Here is a 21,791-nt window from a genome sequence, read left to right as displayed (position 1 = left end):
GCTGCCACTCTTCATGGCATTAAGTAAATGGCTGACCTGGCATGAAGGTCAAAGATGACAAGTTTGAGATGGAAATTAGTCTGAGGAAGTTCAGTTCAGTTCAGTTTCTTGGTGGACAGTAGAAGCTTTGAACAAAAGAAAGAAGCAATAAAAACCAAAGATGAAAATAAAGGATTGTAATTTAGCACTATAGAAATAAGCATTTCCCATCGCAGCAGTGACAGTGGCAATTTGTTCTCTTCAAAACACTGTGGTTGAGTGTGGACTGCAGTGGCATGATGCAGAAACCTGTTCACCGCAATATTATATTTTCAAATTAACAGGCACAGCTGTTTGAAATTTACTGAAGCGAACCGGCTCTCGGATTAATGACTTCCGGTGCATGTTAAATAAAGAAGTTAGCTGCACAAAAATATGTTTTTCTCAAGGTTCATTTAAAATAAAGTTTTGCTTCACTGTCTCTGTTGAGATAGAACACAGAGCCGATTCAGTCTGCAGCCATTCCAGGTAAACTGAGGCAACTGTAGGACCGTCTGAGATCTGAGATCACAGTTGGCACCGGAAGGAACTAAAGCACTCAGTTGTCAGAGAAGATTGTGGTTTAGTTCCTTAATTATTGAAAAAGCACATTTAAATATTTATAGTTATGTTTGAGGTGCCTAAACATAACCATAGAAAACCATAATGATCATGATGTTATCTCAGGCTCTGACATAACAGTCAGCATAGTCAGCAAACAAGGTTACAACAAAGGTTACTGTTTATTCCTGCGTTTGAATGAACATATAAAATTATTCCTGTTTATGTTGGTGGAAGCAGCTTTACCTCTCAACAAAAACACATTTGTTAGTTGGTTCTATAGGAACATCATTTTTAGAAGACAGGGTTGCTCAGTAACACCAAAATCCAGATTATCATCAGGTTAGAAATACACTTTTTTTAATCAGTTAAACCTTTTCCTGTGGCGGCTGAGCTCACCTGAGCTGTCTGTAGAAGAGACATGTCCCCACTGTCCATACCCACATGTACACCTGTGATGTTAAGACTCGCTTGTCTCTCTTGTCTTTATTTACTGGTGATGAAATGGAGACACCATACCAGCAGACAACGTCAGAATGAACCAAAGTGGATTCATCTTTAACAAGATAATCCTGTAGTATTGTTAACTTAGATTACACTTTGTGCACAGGAATATGAATATCATGATAAAATAAAAGTAAAATAAACATCATATACTGACTAAATGGCAGGATACGGATAACTGTCATACAAGTGCACATGTAAAAGGGAATCAGAGCAGATGATACATTAAACACTCATCTTTTGATGTATTTTACACCTGCATTGGCATTTTTTTGAAGTACTTTTATCTTTAACAGTCCTAATTGTAGAGTCAGTATCAGTGGAAAAAAAAAAGCAAACTGCAAATAAAGCTGCACTTCTCATCTCCTCTCTTTGACAGTGGCATAACAAAAAGCCTGTTTTCTCCTCTTTGAGATGCACTCCCAGACACTCTTTAACAGATTTCACTCTGTCTGTCTGTCACTCAATTCTGCGCTGACTCTGCACTACTCCGCAGAGAGTGGAGACATCAACAGATCCACAGGAGAGATCAGGGCATTGAGAGACTGCTCCTCTCTCCCTCTCTCTCTCTCTCCCTCTCTCTCTCTCTCTCTCTCTCTTTGTCAGCTATCCTCTCTCTCTTCATGTCAGATGCAGGAGCAGTGTTTAAGCAGGCAGGCTGCAGCCCAGCTGCCTTTGAACCTGCATATGTGATTGCCGTAGGATGGTTGGTCGGGCTGAACAGGCAAAGCCAGATGCATAAGTATTCAATTTCACATGACAACACACACTTACACACACACACACACACACACACACATTTTCCATTCTTAATTAGCATTAATCACTGGCCCTTTTGTAAATGCTGCTGGCTGCCAATTATCAATGATTACGCACTATTAGCTGCTGGGAAGGTGAGGAGGGTCAAGGCTGGCCCTTTTCACTGGACGTTATTCAGTAGAAAAATGCATGGTAATAGCAGAAAAGAACTTCTCCCACATATTTATGGTAATGACTTGACCATTTAGCTAGAAATGTGCCCCCAGCAGTAACCCAGCTGAGTTGTGGTTATATTTTGGCCCTGCCACAACAACATGGACAACACGGATGAATTTCTGTTGTCATGTTAGACTGATGGTGTTCAAACTGATGTCCAGTGCAGTCATGTTCATGTGAGTTATTTTGCTTTCTTTGGTTAAATTCAGGCTCATTCTCCATCTGATGAATTCTGTTCCTCTTTGACGTTAAAGTATAGAAGCTTGATACCAGCCCGTGGAAAAAATATAAACCTTTTAACCACAATCAAAAGAACTGATCCATTTTAAAAAAAGCAATTATAAATTCATTAATAAAAATTGAATCTAAATGATGCATCGAGAAATAGTAGTCGTTAAATTAGCTAAATCCTAATTTATTTTCTGATTATTGCTTTTTTGCTATGTAAATATTTAATTGCGTTTTCATTGTCATTTTCAGTTACTCTTTGACAGAGCAGCGAATAAGAAGGAAACATGATCAGTGAAATATTAATATTCACATACGGAACATATTTCAGAATTACAATGGTGAATTAATGAATTGGTTTTAAAACTTAATCAGAAAATTAACATTGTACTGTTTAGTAGTCCGTGTACTAATGTATCACTTTAAAATGTTTCATAATCCAGTTTATGTTTCTTGCTGTAAATGTCAAACGTGCAGTTTTCATCTCATGACCACATGAACAGTTTAGTTAAAACTTGCTGAATTATGTTCCACTGTTAAACTCTAGAGAAGAGTCCTAAACTTTTCTACTTATACCACACTACTGTGTCACATCTGTACCAAACCAATGAGCAAACCTGAAGGTTGATTTAAAGCCTTATTAATTAATTAATTTATTTACTTTTGGGCTACTTGAGCAACACATACAAGCTGAAAACACTGTTAGCAAACTGTTTCCTGTGTACACAGCCAGCAGAAACAGCATTCATTTGGAGCCGTGTTAGTTTTCAGTCTAGGTCTAATATTCACTTTCCTTTTAGCTCTGTTTTCATCTCCTTTGGGAAATATCAAACTAAAATGCTAAAACACTGCAGAGCTGAGGGAAACTGCAGAATCAGCTGATAACTCTCCGAGGGTTCATCACCATGAGCGACTACTTTCATATTACACACAGTCATTTGTTCCATTGTTTATGTAAATCATGACTGTGCTTACAATTTTTTTATTTCCAATTTTTGCCTTAAATTTCCTTAAAAACCTTTTTTCCAGTGAATGATTTAGAAGAATCTTATTGATATTTTCAGCTTCCATGTTTTTTTTTTTGTTTTTTTTTTCAGTTTGACAGTCAAAAGCCAAAACCAATGGCAGCATGGAGAGACGTTCCTTCATCCAATGCGATGTAGCTGCTGATCTCTGAGCGAAGAGAACTGTCAATCATCGGTCCTCTCTCTCTCTGTACAGCCGAGCTGAAATAACGTCTCTCCCGAGCAATGTGCCTATTCAGCCTTGCCACACTACAATAAGCAAAGCAAAAATTGTGGGCTGGTGTTGCCAGGCGACAGTCATTTTTTGCCTTTTCCTCACTTTTTCCACTCTTACCCAGCCTACCTCGTCCTCCGTCTTTAGTAAGTGCTCCCCAATGTGTAGAAAGTAATAGGAATAGTTAGGCATAGGAATAACACCCTCCCTAACACACACCTGTCTAAGATAGATTTCTCCTTGTGTGATGTGTTTTTTAACACTGGTGGCAACTCTAGATAGAATCTGCTGCTTTCATTCTGAGGGACCAAGATCAAAACTTGATGTTTGCTGTTGATGTTTCAGATACCTGAATTATGTTCTGCTGTCAAACTGCACTGTAGCTGTGCTGGAAATATCTTGACGTCTCATTTACATTCGGCTGGTTTTCCTCAAAAATAAGAAAACTGCACTAGCAAACAATGAAATGGACCCAGAGACACAGCATACATTAGCAACAGCTGTTTTATTTGATGTAAAAGTTTTTTTTTTTTAGGGTGGACTTGTCCTTTAAAGATCCTATTCATATTGGCAGTAATTGGATCTTTGACAGGCTTTTTTGAATGACATGAAAATGAGGTGGCAATCCAAATTGTAACGCCACATTTTTAGTAATGAGCTTAAAAACATTTGCTTATCAGCTGAACTGCTGAATAAAGATAGAGTGGTGCCTCCAGTTAAGAATGCAGCACAGAGCTGAGGAGGAGAGAAAAAAAAAGATAAATAAATAATGGAAGCAGAAGGCAAAGGGGGGATTTGAAACTCATTTGCATTGCACAATTGATTTCTCGCAACTACCCTGTCCGCAATGTCAGTCATTCCCTCTTTTGAGTTTTAATTAAATCCCCGACTGAGTTCTGTTCGAATTTCTGATTTGAAGCCGCAGTCAATAGAAGCAAAGTGTCCAAAGATTGGGCCCCGTTCACTAAATCAATTCCAACAATGCTTCCAGGCCTGTGCTTCTGCAGAGGGAGCCGGCTACACAATGGGTGTCAGAGGAGATAATATCTACCCGCTTGTAACCGTCCCGTCCCTGCTGGGGGGAACACTTCACCACAGGCCTATCAGTTCTCCTTCCTCCTCCTGCCTCCTCATGATATGATCTCATTTTACAAAATGATAATATGATGCCGCTCATAATGGATGGTAATGAAGATTGAATTATCCACATTTTAATGGATATGGAAGCACATGGCCTATATATTACATGATAACTTCTCCTACATATTGCATGAGAACGGATCCTTTACGTGTACGTGAATGCACTACATATTATTAAATTAACACTTTTTACATAATACAATATACATACACATACATAATGAATACTACATATACAGTACATTACTCACCCATAAATATTCTTTGTTCATACAATGGCCAGTGAAATCTGATTAATCCGTATGCAAAGCCTTCTGCCAGTTGGATCTTAATTATATTCTACAGGAAAGATAGAATATAACCCCAGACGGTGAAGCATGGAAAATGTGAGTTTTCCCAGATAAAGCAGGATGGTAGCCGACACGAATCGGACCCATTGAGGACCCAGGTTCCTGCCTCTGCTCATTATGCCTCACCTCTGGCAGGTTCTGTTTTGCATTTTTAATGAGATGGAGAGTGGAGCAACATTTCACATCTCGCATTCCTCCACACAGTGGAGTCATCTGTCAGAGATGATAAACTCCAATTTGGTGAGAGGTCAAGTGAAATATTAACAAGAGCCTCCAGCAAACCACTCAATCAATTACAAAATGATATATTCATAAATCAATGGGATGGAGCAGACAGCTGAAAGACGAAACGCTTCGGTGCAGTGAGATTGGCATATTGGCTTTTGGACCAAATTAACATTTTCTGTCATCTTGGCCGGTTTTCCATGTTCATGGTAAAGTTAGCAGTTTCCTCTGATTTGCTTCAATAGTTCATTCCTGCTGCTGTTCTTGACTTGACTGATACATTCAGATGTGCTGCTGAATCTTCCCCAATTATATCCATCATAATCTCCTTATTTTATATATGCAGTAGACCATAGACACATCACAGCAAGCCTATACAGTTTTGGGAAGAAGGAAGAGCATAATCTTACTTCATCCAATAGTTAAGAGCCACAAATATCAACCTAATGGTGGCACTAGAAGAACAGTCAGGGCAAAGTCATTAGGGTCGGTCCTCTGGGGACAATGAATGTCTGTACATAATGTGGTGCCAATCTATCTTGTAGATGTTAAGGTGTTTCGTACGATAAGTAAAAACTCTGCTGCTGCTGGTGGTGGTAGAGGACAAGTCAGGAGATTACTAGAATCAGGAGGATTTATCCATGAATTGTGTATACTCCTTTTTCTTTAGTTTGGATCAAGTGAAAGACACATTTATCACTACCTTGTAATTGCAGTTTATTACTAAAGTGGATGCAGATCAGCAAATGTCAGATACGATGACTGTAATGCTTCCTTTACAATCCAAAGACATAAATGAAACCACACTGGACGTGTATTGGAGACATCTGATTGACCTGTCAGGTTTCCACCCTGTGAATGCTCACATAGGCCGAAGCCCAATGACCCTGAAAAATTAAATGTTGTGTAGACTATAAAACAGCATGCTCAAATTAGTATTGTGCCCCAAATGAAACTAGAAATAAGAATTGAGCAGAGCCAGAGGGTTGCACTGATTCATGGAATCTATCTGTGCCCTGTCTGTATCTGTGATTGTATGAGTACAACTGCGGTGGAAGCACCTTGAGTTTTCCTCCACAGTATAAAGGGGAGTGTTAAATAAGATTTATCAGAGCCGTCTCAGCCTCGGGTTTAGAGGCCATTTCCCATGAATCCCACTGTGGACCCTCTGTGGCCCCCATCAGCCAGCTTGTAAATAAATCAGCCTCAATCGTATGGCTCTCGTTTTTAGAGATTCAGTTTACCTCACGACCGCTGAGCCGCTCTGCACTTTTCTCACATCAGGAGCCAGCGGTGAGCTGGACAGCTCCAACGTCATAAGGGGGAGGGGGGAGGTGCTGGTGGGGTGCTGGGGGTTGCTTATGCAGAACAAGTCTTGAGTTTGACAAGCTCCATCATTTGCCCCCTCTCTGTGTTTGACAGGGAAAATGAGCTGGAATTGGAGCTTTGTCAGGCAGTCGCAGTCGATAATTAGTTTCTGGCCTTTCAATTTGAATGTACCAGGAGACGGCACAGGTAACGCTTAAGTCATTTGCTATGGCTGAAAGAGTGATCAAAGCCATTCAGACAGCCAGACACGTTCCATTCCAGAGGGGCTGAAGACCTTTTCGCATTTTCAAACGAGGTACACCTGTCTCAGTTTAGAGAGATACTGTCTATGTGATATTTTATTTATGTCTATATTTATTCAAATGTCATGCAGTCTAAACGGACAGTCCACACGGGCTTAACAAGGTGCTATGTCTGGACAGAATGTTCTGATTATGTACTACATTAAACTCAATTGTGAACCAACTTTATTATAGCATTTACTTTACTAGGAGACAAAAATCAAAATGCCTTCTTTTAACCCTCTCTAAACCTGGCACCTGTATTACCCACAATTCAGCTCAACCACCTACAGTTAGGTACACTAGAAGTGGCTAACGGAAACTTTAGCCATCAGTGCAGATGAGTAGCTGGCTACAGGGGACTGGTAAGCTCACTTCTATAAAACTCACCAATAATGTATGGACATAATGAAATGGACATCCCCTTTAACAGTTCTCAAGTCAATTAAATAAATGCACGAATTTAAGACTTGTTATTTTAGTTTAATTACAACAACCTTTTTAGCAGCACTGGCTCTCATACAGGTTTGCCTCCTTTTTTGTGGTTCTGTTACCATCTTTCTTCCTCTGGCAAAGGTAGATAAAGTCCCCTCTGTTAAGCCCTCCTTTAAGTTCCGATTAGCTTGGTTGATTTTGCAACTGGGAAACAGCCATCGGTGAGCACCAAACCAAATGAACTGTTGATTACACTGGAGGTGTATGCAGTGAGTCTGAGCTCTGGAGCCAAGCTAACTCTTTATGTGTGTGTGTGTGTGTGTGTGTGTGTGTGTGTGTGTGTGTGTGTGTGTGTGTGTGTATATATAACCAATAGGGTAGTGTATTTTCACTTTATTCTAGTACAGATACAGATAGTTTTGGTACCAATACACCAAAATTATGCTTTTTCTGCAAAATTTCTTTTTCACTTTCACTTAAAAGAAGCTAATTAATTAACATGCTGTATGTTGGTTGTTTCATTCGTGCAAAAGCCAAAATGTAAAAGTTAGGAGGATTAATGACTTCCTGGAGTCTGTGATTCAATGTGGCATACTAAGGCAGCCATCAGAGACACCATGAGGTCACTGCATCTGGCTACTGTTCGCCAAAAAAAATCTGTGACACAAAATTCTGAATGAAACTTACAACTTTTGTGTTTTGTTTTTCTATGTGGATTAGTGAACTTTGGAGGTGCTGGGAGGTGTACTTTTAAACTCTGCACAGAGCCAGGCTACCTGTTTCCCCATGCATCCAGCCTCTGTACTACGCTTAATAAATCCCTTGGTATCCAGTAATTTAATTTTTTCAAGAAAGGGAATAGCGTTGTTTTCTAAAATAGCAAACATTGTCTTTAAATGCTTCAAGGATTGGATTTTGTCTGCTCGTGTATGTGGGACATACTGACAGACGTCAGTCACTGAATGCAAAGGACTCTATTTCTTTAAATTTATGTTAACCTGTCACATAATTTTGTGTCCCCTAAAAGTGGGGAGCAGTGTATACAAAGGGCTTCATCTGCACTGTCCATCTCACGTGGATGTAACAACACTTAAATTATACCAGAGAGAGTCAGTACACGAACCTCACAGTCACTGTTTCCTTTTAAATCCAGTGTGCTGCAGTGCAGAGCCAAAGCAACAGCAACAGAAAAAGTGTCAATCCTCTCTGACTGCACTGTTTTCCAAGCCTTTGCAGATGAAACATACCTAGCATACAACCTACCTTCTCTGAAATATATTTAAAGTCTTTGATTATCATCTCATCACCAAGAAAAATTACTAAAAGCAAATTAATTTTTTGACAAAATGCTCTTCAAACATCTTGGTTCATCAAACGGAGGACATTAGAGCGTAAAATTAATTTCATTCTTTTCATAAGATTACAGAACAAATAGGTTATTTTAAGCACAAGGCTTGTGTCGGTGTCTATGAATCAAACAGCCTGACAACACATCTTTCTACACCTGTCTATTCCCGCTTTATGCCTTGGGATTAACTTTTAATCTGATGAGCCTCTGATACATAAAAGCGAGGTTAGCTCAGCGACAAGACAATCCATGGCGAGGATAGATTTTGTAGTAATATGTAAATCACTGTCATCAGTATTTCAAGCAACAACATTTCTACAGTGGCTTGAAGTCTAATAAAGGGCGGATTGATTCAGCAGTATTGCGAGGATTAGGACAGCAGACACCTCATGTTTATACATGAGACGCAAATGTAATGCTGATGAGCCCGTGGCTCACTGGTGGAGCCATCGGTATCCATTATGACTGCTAACAGTGCTAACAAGCCATTTCTCGGTGAACTGTAATGTGAATAGAGAAAGTATTTTTCTCTTTTTTGGGGGGGAAGCTCCTGGGGAAATAAAGTGACATGACAAACTGGGTTGTATTCACAGTGATAATCACCTTCAGCAGATGTCAGTCTTTTTCTTTTTCTTATTAGTGACATGCAGCAGTAATTTGTAGGCAAAGTAAGTGTTTCTATGGCAGCACAAAGGGTTCAATTTTAAATAAATATATAATTGTACAATATATTATCACATGAATAAACTGTCAAAAGTATAAATGGAACAGATAGTATTAAAACTTTATGAATTGTTTTTATTTTTATTTCATTTTAGACATTTTTATTTTAAAGATTTATCTTAATTTCATAATGGCATTTTCCACAATAACCCTTTTATTTCATGATTTCACTTTCTATTTAATAATATCACTTTTATCTTTCATGATGTCAGTGTATTTCATTATAGCACTTTTCATATCCTAATGGCACTTTCTTATATGCATTTATTCTTTCATAATGGCCATTTAATATCAGAAGGGCAGTTTTTTGTTCCATAATGTCACTTTTTATTTCATTGTGACATATTTTCATTTCTCAGCCAATCACATGCCTCCTGCCTCTAACACTATCAAGCTCGACGACTTGCTACCAGATTTATCCAGGGCGTACCTGTTAGCTCGAACAACAACAGCATCAGAGTAATTCTGAATCAGCAGGTGTGGGAGTGGCTGAAAGGTGAGAGGGTGGTGAGAACGCTGCTGTCATTAAAATAAAATGTGTCATTATGAAAGCATTCTGAAATGAAAGCAGACTTTTGAAAAAGGGCATTTCTAAATAAGTGTCTCTAATGAAATAAAATGACTTCCAATAAAAATAAAAGTTATTATGAAAATGGGGCTGGCATGAATTCTGCCTTTCAGTCACAGATTTTTTTTTTTTTTTTCTGTTATGTGTTAATCAACACCTAACTGAGCTGCTGATGCCAACAGTATCTTCACCAGCTGCACAGAGCAATGAAGCCTGCTCACAGAGGATGATTGAAATGGCTCATAGACCGAAGACAACGCCTGAATGCGTGCTGATGGGAAAATTTCCCTCCTTGTCTGGTGAAAACATGGAGCACATGTTACAGTCTGCGATCTTCCAGGGATCACAGCTTTTCACCTATCACTCTGTTGACAGAAAATATGCTGAGCTCGAATGCGACCTGACAGGCGGTGTTGATGGGTAGAATATGTGTAGATTCAGTGAAAGTATAGATTCCAGGTTTGAACGGGGATCACGCTGGTTGACTGCACGTCTAAGCCTTTTTATTATTATTCTAATTATGTTGTACTTTGCCTTTTTATATTCCTAATATTTGTTCCAAACATGCTAGTGTAATAAAGGCACTGAAGCTGCTGGCTTCTGAGATTTATTTATTCTAGACAAACTGCTGTAAATATAAAACTTTCTGAAGAGCAGAGGATTTTTCTGAGGAAAGAGGCTTTCTTAAACTTCCTAAGCTGTGTGGTATTAGTCAATGGTAGGTTACATAGAGCAGCAAAACAAGCATTTATTCATTTGAAAAAGTCAGTTACAACCGGTGAACAGGGTAAGATGAGCAAATACAAAACAAGTGTAGTTGTTGTTCTCCTGTAAGGTCGTTAAAGTAGAATCTCTCAGGGGGATATCGTGAGTGGTAGAGATTTGATATTTCATAAACAGCCAATATCGACCATTTCAGTCCATAAGACACGGCTTCAGATAATATAAAAGAAAACGTCCCGCTCGGAGGCAAAGCAGAAACAGGATGTGTGAGCAGCCCTAACATGGAGATTTGCTTCCCAATCTCTCTCCCCCTCTCCCCGTTGCCCTTTCTGGGAAGTGGAGCAGCCTGTCAATAACTGTCAGAAGCTGTCTCAGTCAATCAGGCCTGTAAGGCTGCTGGTGCCCCTGGTGTAACAGGAGGATCTAACAGAAACAACCTATATCAGACACAGCTCCAGATCTATGCTGTCTAATCACTGGGGAGCCCACCTCTCAAACTGCAGCCTCACCAGCTGCCTGACAGTGGACACATGTGCCGTGTAATTGCTTTTCATAGCATTCAACCTTTTAAAATTGATTACAGGCCATGTAAGAGGCTTTACTGAGGAGCGTACAGGCGGGGGTCGGGGGTGGCGGAGTGGGGATATTGCTTGACAATGTCATGCTGCAAAATGTGTATCTGTAAACAATGTGGCCGACTCCTCTTTCATGCAGTGAGGCTGCACGCATTGAGTCATCACCCACAAAGGGTGTAATTCCCCTGGGCCAGTGTTTGACAGACCACCTAGCAAATGATTAAAAAAAAAACAAAAAACAAAGAAAATCTCTTGCTGTTCTAAAAGTTATTTTCTTCTTAGTTACTTGGCAAGGACAGCTGTGTGTGTATGTCTGCATGTGTGTGTGTGTTTACAGTTGGGCGGGGTGGGTTTTGTGTTTTGCTTTTGTACATGCTTGTGTATGTTGGTCCTTGACAATGACTTTTTGTATTTTGAAAATACTGCAAAGGACACACTGATGATCCTCACTTTCTTAAGCATTAGGACTTGTCTTTATGGTTGATGCTAAGATTCAATATAGGTCAGGGTCCCCATGTTGATTACCTATATACCTCTGGTGTTACTTAACCAAACAGGAAGTTCGCTGCATCCTTGCAGCCACCTGTGCTGTCCTGAGTGACATCCTGTCAGTGTCTGTCCATTAAGTAGTTGTTAAGTAGTGCAGCCTTACATATGAAAGTGTTTTCATTATCAAAAAAGGGGTTTATTCTCCACACCTGTGTGCAACAGTGTGAAAAGAAAACAAAAATACAGTCATTTTTTTAGGTCACTGAAGCATCCACTTAAGCTGGATCCCAGGAGCCTCAAATCTCCCAAGTTCACTGTGTGTAAATTGGCTTTTGGTAAACTGATTAATTGCAAATTTGTTAGGGAATTTGCACCAATAAAGTACAATGTCAACTAATGAGAGTCTTGAGTTATTGCCAAATGTAACTGAGGGGCCCTTTATTAAAATTTAGTTTGAAGACATTTATTACTGAAGTTGTGTTTAATCACATTAACACAAAGTAAATGTTACATGGTGAATCTATGTATAGTCTGCTCTGTGCACTGGGACTTTGGAAGTGACTGGGAGCACATAAGACCCTCCATCTGGAAAATAATTCACAATTTGCATCATATTCTGTAGTTGTGTTGTAATTAGTATTATTGTGATTATATTCATTTGTTTTTTTTGGGGGGGGGCTCACTTTCCTGTTCATAATAAATCGGCCACCATTACAGTTCTAAAACCACATTTTCACCCGTAGAGGTTCATCTAGCACAATAAATTTCCCTGTTTTCTCTATTATTAACTTCTTTGCTGCTGTGCGGATGGAGTTCCTCACACTTCATTGCTTCCTACAGAGTATGTTCCTCCAGAACATTCTTCTACTCAACACTTTAAACTGCAAACTTTATTCTTGTAGGTTTCCTCTTTGCCTTTTTGCAGTTGTCTGCTCAGTCTCTTGTCCAGCTACTGTTGTTGTCATGTGACATTTAGAGCCCCAAAGTGTTCAATATTAGATAAATATGCTAAGCAAGTAATTATAAAGTAAATAATAACACAAATAAGTAGTGTGGAAAATAGACATGGAACCACAGAACTCTTCTTGAACCTAAATCGGTTTATATTTATTTAGCTTAACAAGGCTGCTAATGCTACCGACCTAGCTCACTAACTAGCTTGTTTGGTTGTGAACTTGGTTTGTTACTCAGCATCAAAGTGGAGAGCCACTGTTGGCAGTGTTAGCTAACTGGTTTGAGCAGCCACAGACAGAGAGTGTCTTTTAGCTCCTCACATAGATGTTTGACTTTTACAGCAGCATGATGCTGCCATGCCAGCATATTAAAAACCAATCTGGTTATAACATAAAATATTTGTTTTTATAACAAGATTTTTAAAAAATGATTATGTTTTCTTTTTCTTGCGTGACAAAAACGGCTCCATCTGAATGGTTATTCATATAACTACCAATTATTTTCAATATCAGTTCAACTGCAAGTTATTTTTCCATCAATCACTTGTTTGTTCTATAAAATGTAAGGAAGTAATGAAAGGGACCTTCAGTTCCTTATTTTGTCAGACCTGTGCTTCGTTTTACTATCATAGGCAAAGAAAGCTACAAATATTCACATTTAAGAGACTGGAACAAGTGAATTTTTAGCAATTTTGCTTAAAAAATTACTCAACAATCAATCAAACAGTTGATAAATTGTTGCTCCATTCAGTTAAGTGAGGGGACCAACAAATAGTGTTGCATGTAAAAGGAAAAGAAAAATTTAAATTCAGATTAACTCAGAAAACAAAACTGATAAGTAAAGATGGATAAATAAGATACTGGGGATTTGGTTTGCTGTTTGTCAGCCAACTCGTGTCTCAAATGCCACAGTTTCCTATTAGTGCTTGAATGCAGTGATTTATAACAATGCAACCATATGCACTGTGATGAATTATTGTACCAAGTGTATCTTAAGCATGTCTGTTGATTTCCATACTGTACTGGAATAAATCAAAAGGAGCTGCTTGTAAAGTTGTAAATATGATATATCTTAGAATAGATTGTATATTGGGAAATGGTAGGCACAAAATCATGCACAAGTAAGAAAGCAGAAGTGCTGGTCCCTCAAGCTTCAAATCAGATTTCTCTTGGAGTTCATGTTGAGGTTAGCGTGAGAGTGAATGTCAGTGAATTTACCCACAAGAATCACAAATGGAAGCGTGTGTGTTTCTGGGTGTGTATTCGCCAGAGCCTCTGTCCTCTCAGTGTCTCCAGCACCTATATTCTGGAGTTCACCCAGCGGTCTCCCTCTGCTGCCGTGTGCAGAGCCTTTTTCTGCATTTTTGTTCAGCCACTCTTTCTCCTTTAGTGTCAAGGATTAGTCTGACATCTCCTGACTCTCTGCCTTTCAAATGAGGAGGACTCCTGCTGAAAAGCTGAGAGGGTGCTCACCATGTAAAGCCGATACTCACACTGCTGACGCTCCTCATCCTTGCCCTCCGCCTATCTCAGCTGCTGTAAAAAAATCCATGAGAAGTCCCCAGTGATCTTGCGGATGTGAGGGGAAGAATGTACGGTTTTAACGGACTTTGGCTGTGGAGCAGCTGTGTGAAATAGTAATGTCCAACTCAGTCAGGAAGCCCAGCATGGAAAAGCATATAGTGCTGTCAGCTTGATCTTACAAGAGCTCTTCTCTTCCTGTGTCCACTAGAGCAGGATTTGCAAAGGACTGATGATGAAGCCGGTTGTCAATTTAGTGGCAAGGATGAGCTGTTTGGAGACACACCATGACCAGTTAATATCACTGACTTTATTTGACATCAAGTACCTTGGAGCTCTTTCCAAGTCTACTCCAGTCACAGCAGTGTGGTCATTTTGAAAAACTGGCTGCAGCTTTCTGTGTACTTATTTGCAAAGCTTACTCCAGATCTTTGAAACACTTTCAGTCCCCTTTGTTCTGGTGTAACAGCGTTAACATATAACTAAGACAGTTTCCAGATCTAGTTGATTTTATTTTGGCCAAAAACCAGATGACCTTGTAGTTGCAGCATCTCAGAGCAGTGTCTAATGGGACTGCAACAAGAAACCAGGGGTGGGTGAGGAGAGAGGTTGTAGACACTAAAGTTCTTGCTTTTTTTTGTATTGTATATTGTGCTGACTCACACTAGTCACAGATATCTCCATTGTTGTTATCAGTACAGTACCTTGTCTGAGATCAGCTGTGTAGGTTATGTATCCGTACATCAACATGACAGCTTTATGGGACCAAAAAAAATCTCATAGTAAACCATAATTTGGACATTCTGCAGGTTTTGTCATCTGCATTAGGCTTTAAAAGACTGGCTGAGCTAATTCATGCCATCAAGAACCCAGTGACCTCGAAAACAATTTTCTTTTTTTTTTTTTTTTTTTTTTTACACCTTGGTATTGTCAATAATCCAAAAGTCTCAAAGTTGGCCTATTAAAGCTCCATGACTGTACACTCTCTTATTAAAAACCGTACTGTGTCAGCCCTTCCTTGCGTATCCAAACAGGCCATGCAGCGCTTATTGCCCTGGCACGTCTCTAAGAGATTGTTGATTTGAATCTGTTTTTGTTCAACATGGTCCCCTGGCTCGCAGGCTTTGTCAGCCAGCCTGAGCTGACAGTCCCGCCACCATGTCGTCTGTGTCCCTGTATGCAGATTGATACCCAGGGCATTTATCAGCAGCAGGTCCACTGCACTGAGCCTCATGTTAAGTCAGGTGGAAACCTGTGACTGGCAGCAGATAGGATGAGGGAGCATTTTAGAGGCAGTGTTAAAATTAACCAGCGTAATGAGGAAATAAGTGACTTATTGGTGCCGCAGTCATTTCCTTCATTAAGGCTGATATTTATGAGCATCCATCACAAGCGGAGCAGCCGATGCTACAGCTCCTGGTTTATGGAGCATGGATTGTCACCTTGTTCCAATTATCTGTTACCTTTGAATGTGTTGAATGTTTAAACATTAAGAGAAAAGGACATGGCGCATCATTAGTTGCTGTGCAATGTGAAAAAGAAGTAAAGGGAGAGGCTCGCCTGGGCTCGGCAATGTCAGACTATTTTTATTCATCATAGCAGCAATTAGCTGATTAGAGTAGGGATGCTCGGTGGCGAAGAAGGTGCCGGACGGAGGAGGATTACATGCCCTAACCATTAAATGTGTTAGTGCTTTAAATGATGTTGAAGCAGTGTTTCTCTTTGGTTGAGCAATTTCAGTTTTATTAGCAGCCTTCCATGCAAATTTCTGAAAGCAATAAAAGCTGTATCCTTGATTCGTAGTCAGCACTGGCATTCATGCTTCTGTTTCTGACATTCATTATCAGTAATGAACAGGATAATGCAAAAAAAAAAAAAAAAAAAGATTTTTAATAAAATAAAATTGTTCATCAGAGTGGTTACCAGTGGTGAATGTTTTTCAGGGAGGTTTCAAGGTTTTATATAAGTAACAATAGTGGAAATGAAGGTGTCATTGTAGAGACACCTTCATTAATTCAAGTTGGTTTTGTGAAGCTTCATAAAGCTCCTAATCCTCAGAGGAGTATGTCGTTCTTCAGTGTAAGTCATTACATTCAGTCAAATGACAACATTAAAAAAGCAGGGGCCATTGTGTGAGTGTTATTTTCTTGGCTGCAGCTGTAATAAACCTCCTAAATCTTCCTCCGTCCGGTTCACAGGTTTTTTTTTTTTTTTTTGTTTTTGTTTTTTTTCAAGCAGATTTAATGCTCATTGTTTTGTTGAAATTGCATTTCAGTTAATATTAGCCATTATTTATCCACACTACTTGTCGGCACTGGAATTATATATTTATATAGCAAAATTGAAATTCTACTTTCAGTGGTATAGTTAGTGAAATAACCAGCTCTTAATATCTGCAGTAAAAAGACGAATGTATGATAAGCAGCTTATGTAAGAGCTGTGTGGTTTTCTTATTCACCAGCAAGAGAGAATTTGCTCTTTTGGAAGGAAAGTGCCTCCGAAGTTTGCCAGAGACGCGGCTCAGTGTGTGCAAGGGGAACAGCGATGTGTTCTTTTGAAAACCGCTCTCCACAGATGCGTGTTGCCGAGGCACGGGTCGTACCAGGTTAGACAAAGTATTGACGTTCTATGAAAATCCAGCAGTTTGCTTAAAGACGAGGATGATAATTACCTGCAAAGTGTCATAACAAACTGTTCCTTGTGACAAAATTAAAAAAAAAAAAACAAAACCAAAAGAAAGAAAAGAAACAGGCTCTATTTGATTCAGAGGATGTATAATTTTTACATCAAAGAGCTGAGATGAAGACAACCTCCGTGTGTGTGTGTGGAAAACAGCTTGTGGTAGCTCGTGTAATGGCTTGCCTCCACATGTGGTGATATATATGGACAAAGAAAGACTGCCGTCGCTCTGGGAGCAAAACCCTGGCTCAAATTGCAGTGCTGCCTGTGATGTTCAAACATTAGGAATTCATCACCGCATTGATTTCATTCGCAGCTTATTCTTTCTGTCTTTGTTGTTTGTTTTTTAAATGTCATGTACGACATAAATACATAACTGGCTTCGAATGCATTAAATACAGCACGGGTGGAAGCAGGGTTGGAGAGAAATTAAAAATCTGACGGGAGTCAATTTTGCATCAGATGTGTGTGCTAGGCCGAGTTCCTCTGCACAGAGAGATGTAATGAATTGATTTCACGTACTGTCCCAGAGCCCATCACCCAGTTTTGTCCCTCTTATCCAGCAGCATATAGCAGCGAGAAATAATCTAATCTCCATCTGCTTTAGAACTATTTTCCACCTGTCACTCAGTGGTTATGGAAAAATTGGTGCCGTTGAGCGTTCTCTCATGTTTCTCATTACGAAGTGATACCTGTATGTTTACAGTGTTTTTCCTATGTGCTGCACTTGTCACACACAATTCCATATCATGTCCCTGCTTCTACAGCACAAAACCAACCCTTCTGTGAGCCACGAATGTTTATATAGTAACATACAACAGAACAGAATATTTAAACTCATATTGAACAGAAACCAACAGAAAAAAACCCTTTACTGTTTAGTTGTAGTCCCATCTGTATACACGCCGACTTTTTATACATGAACCAAGAGGAATTTAGATGAAGTCTTACTGTCTTACTGTTGTCCTGCGTCGCCAGCGCCTCGTCCAAACCCACGAGGGAAAATCTAATTCTGGTGACTAAGAGCAGGTCATACAACTCTTCACTGGAGCTGATGAGTTTATTTATCTTCTCTGGTGTCAGACAGAGCCCACCCAGAAACACTGGCTCTGGCCATTATAAGTGGAGTTGACTCTAACTAGATCTTGTACATTATCACTTGGACAAAGAGACGGAAACTAAATTATACAGAGTGTGACACAAGTGCAACACACAGCTGACATATGGATGTGATAATGCTTTTAGCCTTTGGATTTATGTTAAACCCACATATTAGTTTGTTTTGCCCTGACACCACAAATGAACCGCACCAGAGTTTGCTTAGTTGTTAGTCTGCACCAGAATTCAATTTCCAGCTTTGACACCAGCCCAAGTGAAATGCACTCAACAGGAAAATGCACCAGACTTTGTTTTAACCCAGCCAAACAGGTTAGGTCTGAAAGCAAATCGGGTTCAGCTGGTCACCCAATGTAGAAAAATAACATCATATTTTAACCTGCTACCTAAATGAATCAAATAATAAAGTATTCTCTCCAAGAATAGAAAACTCCCTAACCTCTGCTCCTCCTGTCTACTGTTAATTCACACAAGTCAAGCTTCTTTGGCTTCTATCAGTTCGTACTCACACAGTACAGACATGAGCCACTGGATAGCTTTAATTCTGAAGAACAGTTATGAGCCAATGGGAACTTGTTTCCTGTGGTTTCTCAACAAATGTGTTTTAACTTTGATTACCTTTGAATGTCATAGATAAAGACACCGCTGTAAAATATGAATTCCACTGATCCACTGTCTGTGTTTTTATGTAACTGAGTAATGGCTCAGTTACATCAAAGCATTTCAATTATATCTGAATTATTGATTCATCTGTTTAATGTTGCATTTGGTAAAGTTGGGGTTAAATTATTGCTGGAAAGATTTTTAAATCCCCCCCAGGAATCAGTCTAAGTCTTATCTTAACCAGTAATAATCCGTCTGTAATAATTCGTTGATGTGTTCATTTGCTTTAATAATCTCAATGTGAAAGGCAACAAATGCGTTATCAAATAAATGTAGTGAAGAAAAAGTAAGAAAATGTTGTGTAACAATGCAGAAAAAGTAAATACAAGTAAAGTACAGCTACCTCAAAACTGTACTTAAGCATAGTACTTCAGTACTAAATGTACTTCATTACTTTCCACCAGGACAGAGGAGGAAAGAATTAAGCAAAATGACATCCACGTCATTTATCAGCTTTTACAGCACAGAACACATCTTTCTGTGTGGATGTTTACAGATTAAAATATCCTGTAACTCACCGTGCCATCCAATGGAGGATTTTATCATAAAACTTTTTTTTTTCATTTTTCCACCAAGTATTGGGAAAAAAGAAAGCAGAGAATAACAGTGGTATCACTAGCTGAAGGAAGTGCATCTGGTAGTGATATATAAAAAGACATCTACCTGTCCTACAGTGGGTAATGTCAGCATATTATTTCCATTCATTCACCTCCCTGCCTGTTTGTTTTATGTGTGGCCTCTCTTTACACCTGCATCCATTCATTTACCCATTTAACAAGGACAACATTGATTGAGAGAGGTGGTGAGGCGGCCGATTCGATTTCAGGGAACAGAATTGGATTTGATGGTGGGGTATAATAGCTTTCATGGGCTTTTACGGCACTGAATAGCTTAGCTGGAGCTGCCTTGATGGGACTGAGGTGTAATTCTGAGAAGGATCCCGGGGACGGCAGGATCACAAACATCCTGTTCCTCATTCTCCCAGCCTGCAGAGCTCTCTGTGCTTTACCCAGAGGAGGAGAGCACAGGACACCATGTGAGGCCGAGACCCACCTTCAAACTAAAAAATAAATCTCTTATATAAAGTCATGCTCTCACAATCTCTCAGATCAGTGTTTCTAAAACTCTGCTTAGATCGATCGGCTGCCTCGATGAACAGTAGTCGTGAACTGGGCCAGGCTCTGGCAAAACTCAAAGGAAAGGGGTTAACCTGCTGTGAACTGTCATTAAAGACGGTGGCACGTTGGCGGTGGCACAAAGGCTGTTTTTGGTTTTTTTTTGTGTGGACCCAAATCCAGGCCTTGTGGCTGAGATAAGATGTGTTCAGACTCCACAGCCACAATTTGGGTAATCAGTCCCCTCCTAATTCCTCTCCACTCGGTCTGCTCTGATTTCATTCATCTGCAAATTGCTCTGAGGAGAACAGTTCTGCTTGAATGTGGGACGAATTGTACTTTGTGTAAATGTAGCCTCTCTACAATATGTTAGCGCTTGATGAATGGGGAATACAAGACATTGTCCACTGAGCAATCATTTTAAATTTTCAAGCAGTTGCTGTTACACTGCTGTTAGTAAAACAAAGTACACTTGAAAGTGTTTTCCTCTAAATTGTGTATCCAGCTGAAAAGGACTTGGCTCGCCTTTGTTTCTGTCAGTCTGCCTATTGTTCATTTCAGTATTGTTCTGAACAGACAAAGTGGGAAGATGAAGTAACTGAGGTGTTGGTTCGCAGGTGCCACGGGTGATGCTCAGCCTGACACCCTGCCGTCCGTGCAGGGCACCCTGCCGCACTTCATCCAGGAGCCGGAGGACGCCTACATTGTCAAGAGCAACCCCATCAAGCTGCGCTGTCGAGCCGCGCCCGCCTTACAGATCTTCTTCAAATGCAACGGGGAATGGGTGCACCAGAACGAACACTTCTCCCAGGAGTATAAGGACCTCAACACCGGTAAGATAAATCTCTGTGACCGCTCATTGCTTTTGTAGAATGTAGTACATTTAGTTTGGCATTTTATTCATCAACAAATCAATGGTGCAACTGGAATTTCCATATTAACGTGAAAGTGTTTATATTCAGTGTGACTCACCAACACTCACTGTGTATTACCGATGCCTGTCCTTCCTCCTAAAACCTGTGAGAAACAGGTTTTTCATATAAGTTTGAAACCCAGATTATTTATGTCCGTGTTTGCTTGCTAGCAGCCTTCCTCCTCCCTTCCCTTTGTTGCTGCTTGTTTGTCCAGCACCTATAGATAAGTGGGTTGTGTGAAGCCATCGACAGGAATATGTATGATGCCAAACACATACATGTGCATCACTTGTGCACGTGTACCAGAACAAGCAAAGTGAAACAGTGCATCATATAGCACTACTGGTGTTCCAAAGCTAACCTGCCTTTACAACAAACTCATTTCTTTATTCCCACTTTATCTCTGCAAGTTCTCTGATAAGACAATGATCAGTGTTTCAGCTTCACCATGCATACAGTGTTGTCTTGTTCTTAAATCAGGAAATATAATATGTGTACAATGTGTCACTACACACTTATCATCAACGTCATTTTATGTTTGGAAATTGTCCTGGAAGATAAAATACATGGGTTTCAGAACCTGTGAAAGACCCTTTTCATCAGATTTGTCATTTTATTAATAATTGATGAAGTTTGAAAAGATGAGGAAAAACATCAGTTAGTTACAGCTCTGTCCACAGTGTATCTCAGTCAAATTCTTCACTTGAATCCACCAGGAAACATTTTTCTCTGTTAGCACAGACTTTCACCAACAAGGTGAGAACTGAGATTTTAGTTTAGCGGCAAAATACATCAACATTTGATGAGCCAGCATGTGTCATTTAATGACACAGTATCCTCAGAAATGTTATGAAGGCCACAGGCTTTCACTCTGTATTTGATACGGAGATTTTGTTCAGTCTGAGAGCACAGAAAAAAAATCTGTCATCATGAATTAATGCCGCAGTTTACTCTTCATGTAGATGGTTTCGGTCTTAACCACAACTACCCAGACCAACCCTCAGCAAGAACATCAGTGTGGCCTCAGATGGTTTAAACCTTAAAAGCTAACAAAGGCAGAGCAGCTTCAGTAATCATAGCTGGGTCAAGCAATATGTGCAGTATGTGCTTATTTTAAGC

At 39.7% G+C, this 21,791-nt stretch overlaps 1 protein-coding gene across 1 annotated transcript in view; it reads left to right on the top strand.

Moving 5' to 3' along the window:
• unc5db (unc-5 netrin receptor Db) overlaps positions 1-21,791 on the top strand; it is a 161,228-nt gene that overhangs the window by 53,948 nt on the left and 85,489 nt on the right. Inside the window, exon 3 of the mRNA XM_041042882.1 lies at positions 20,376-20,591. Coding sequence (XP_040898816.1) covers positions 20,376-20,591 — 216 coding nt within the window. The remainder of the gene's footprint in view (positions 1-20,375; positions 20,592-21,791) is intronic.

Source organism: Toxotes jaculatrix, chromosome 7 (genome assembly GCF_017976425.1).
Source record: "Toxotes jaculatrix isolate fToxJac2 chromosome 7, fToxJac2.pri, whole genome shotgun sequence".
NCBI lineage: Eukaryota > Metazoa > Chordata > Actinopteri > Toxotidae > Toxotes > Toxotes jaculatrix.
The sequence above is the reverse complement of the archived record's forward strand: the minus strand, read 5'-3'. Positions and strand labels throughout refer to the sequence as shown.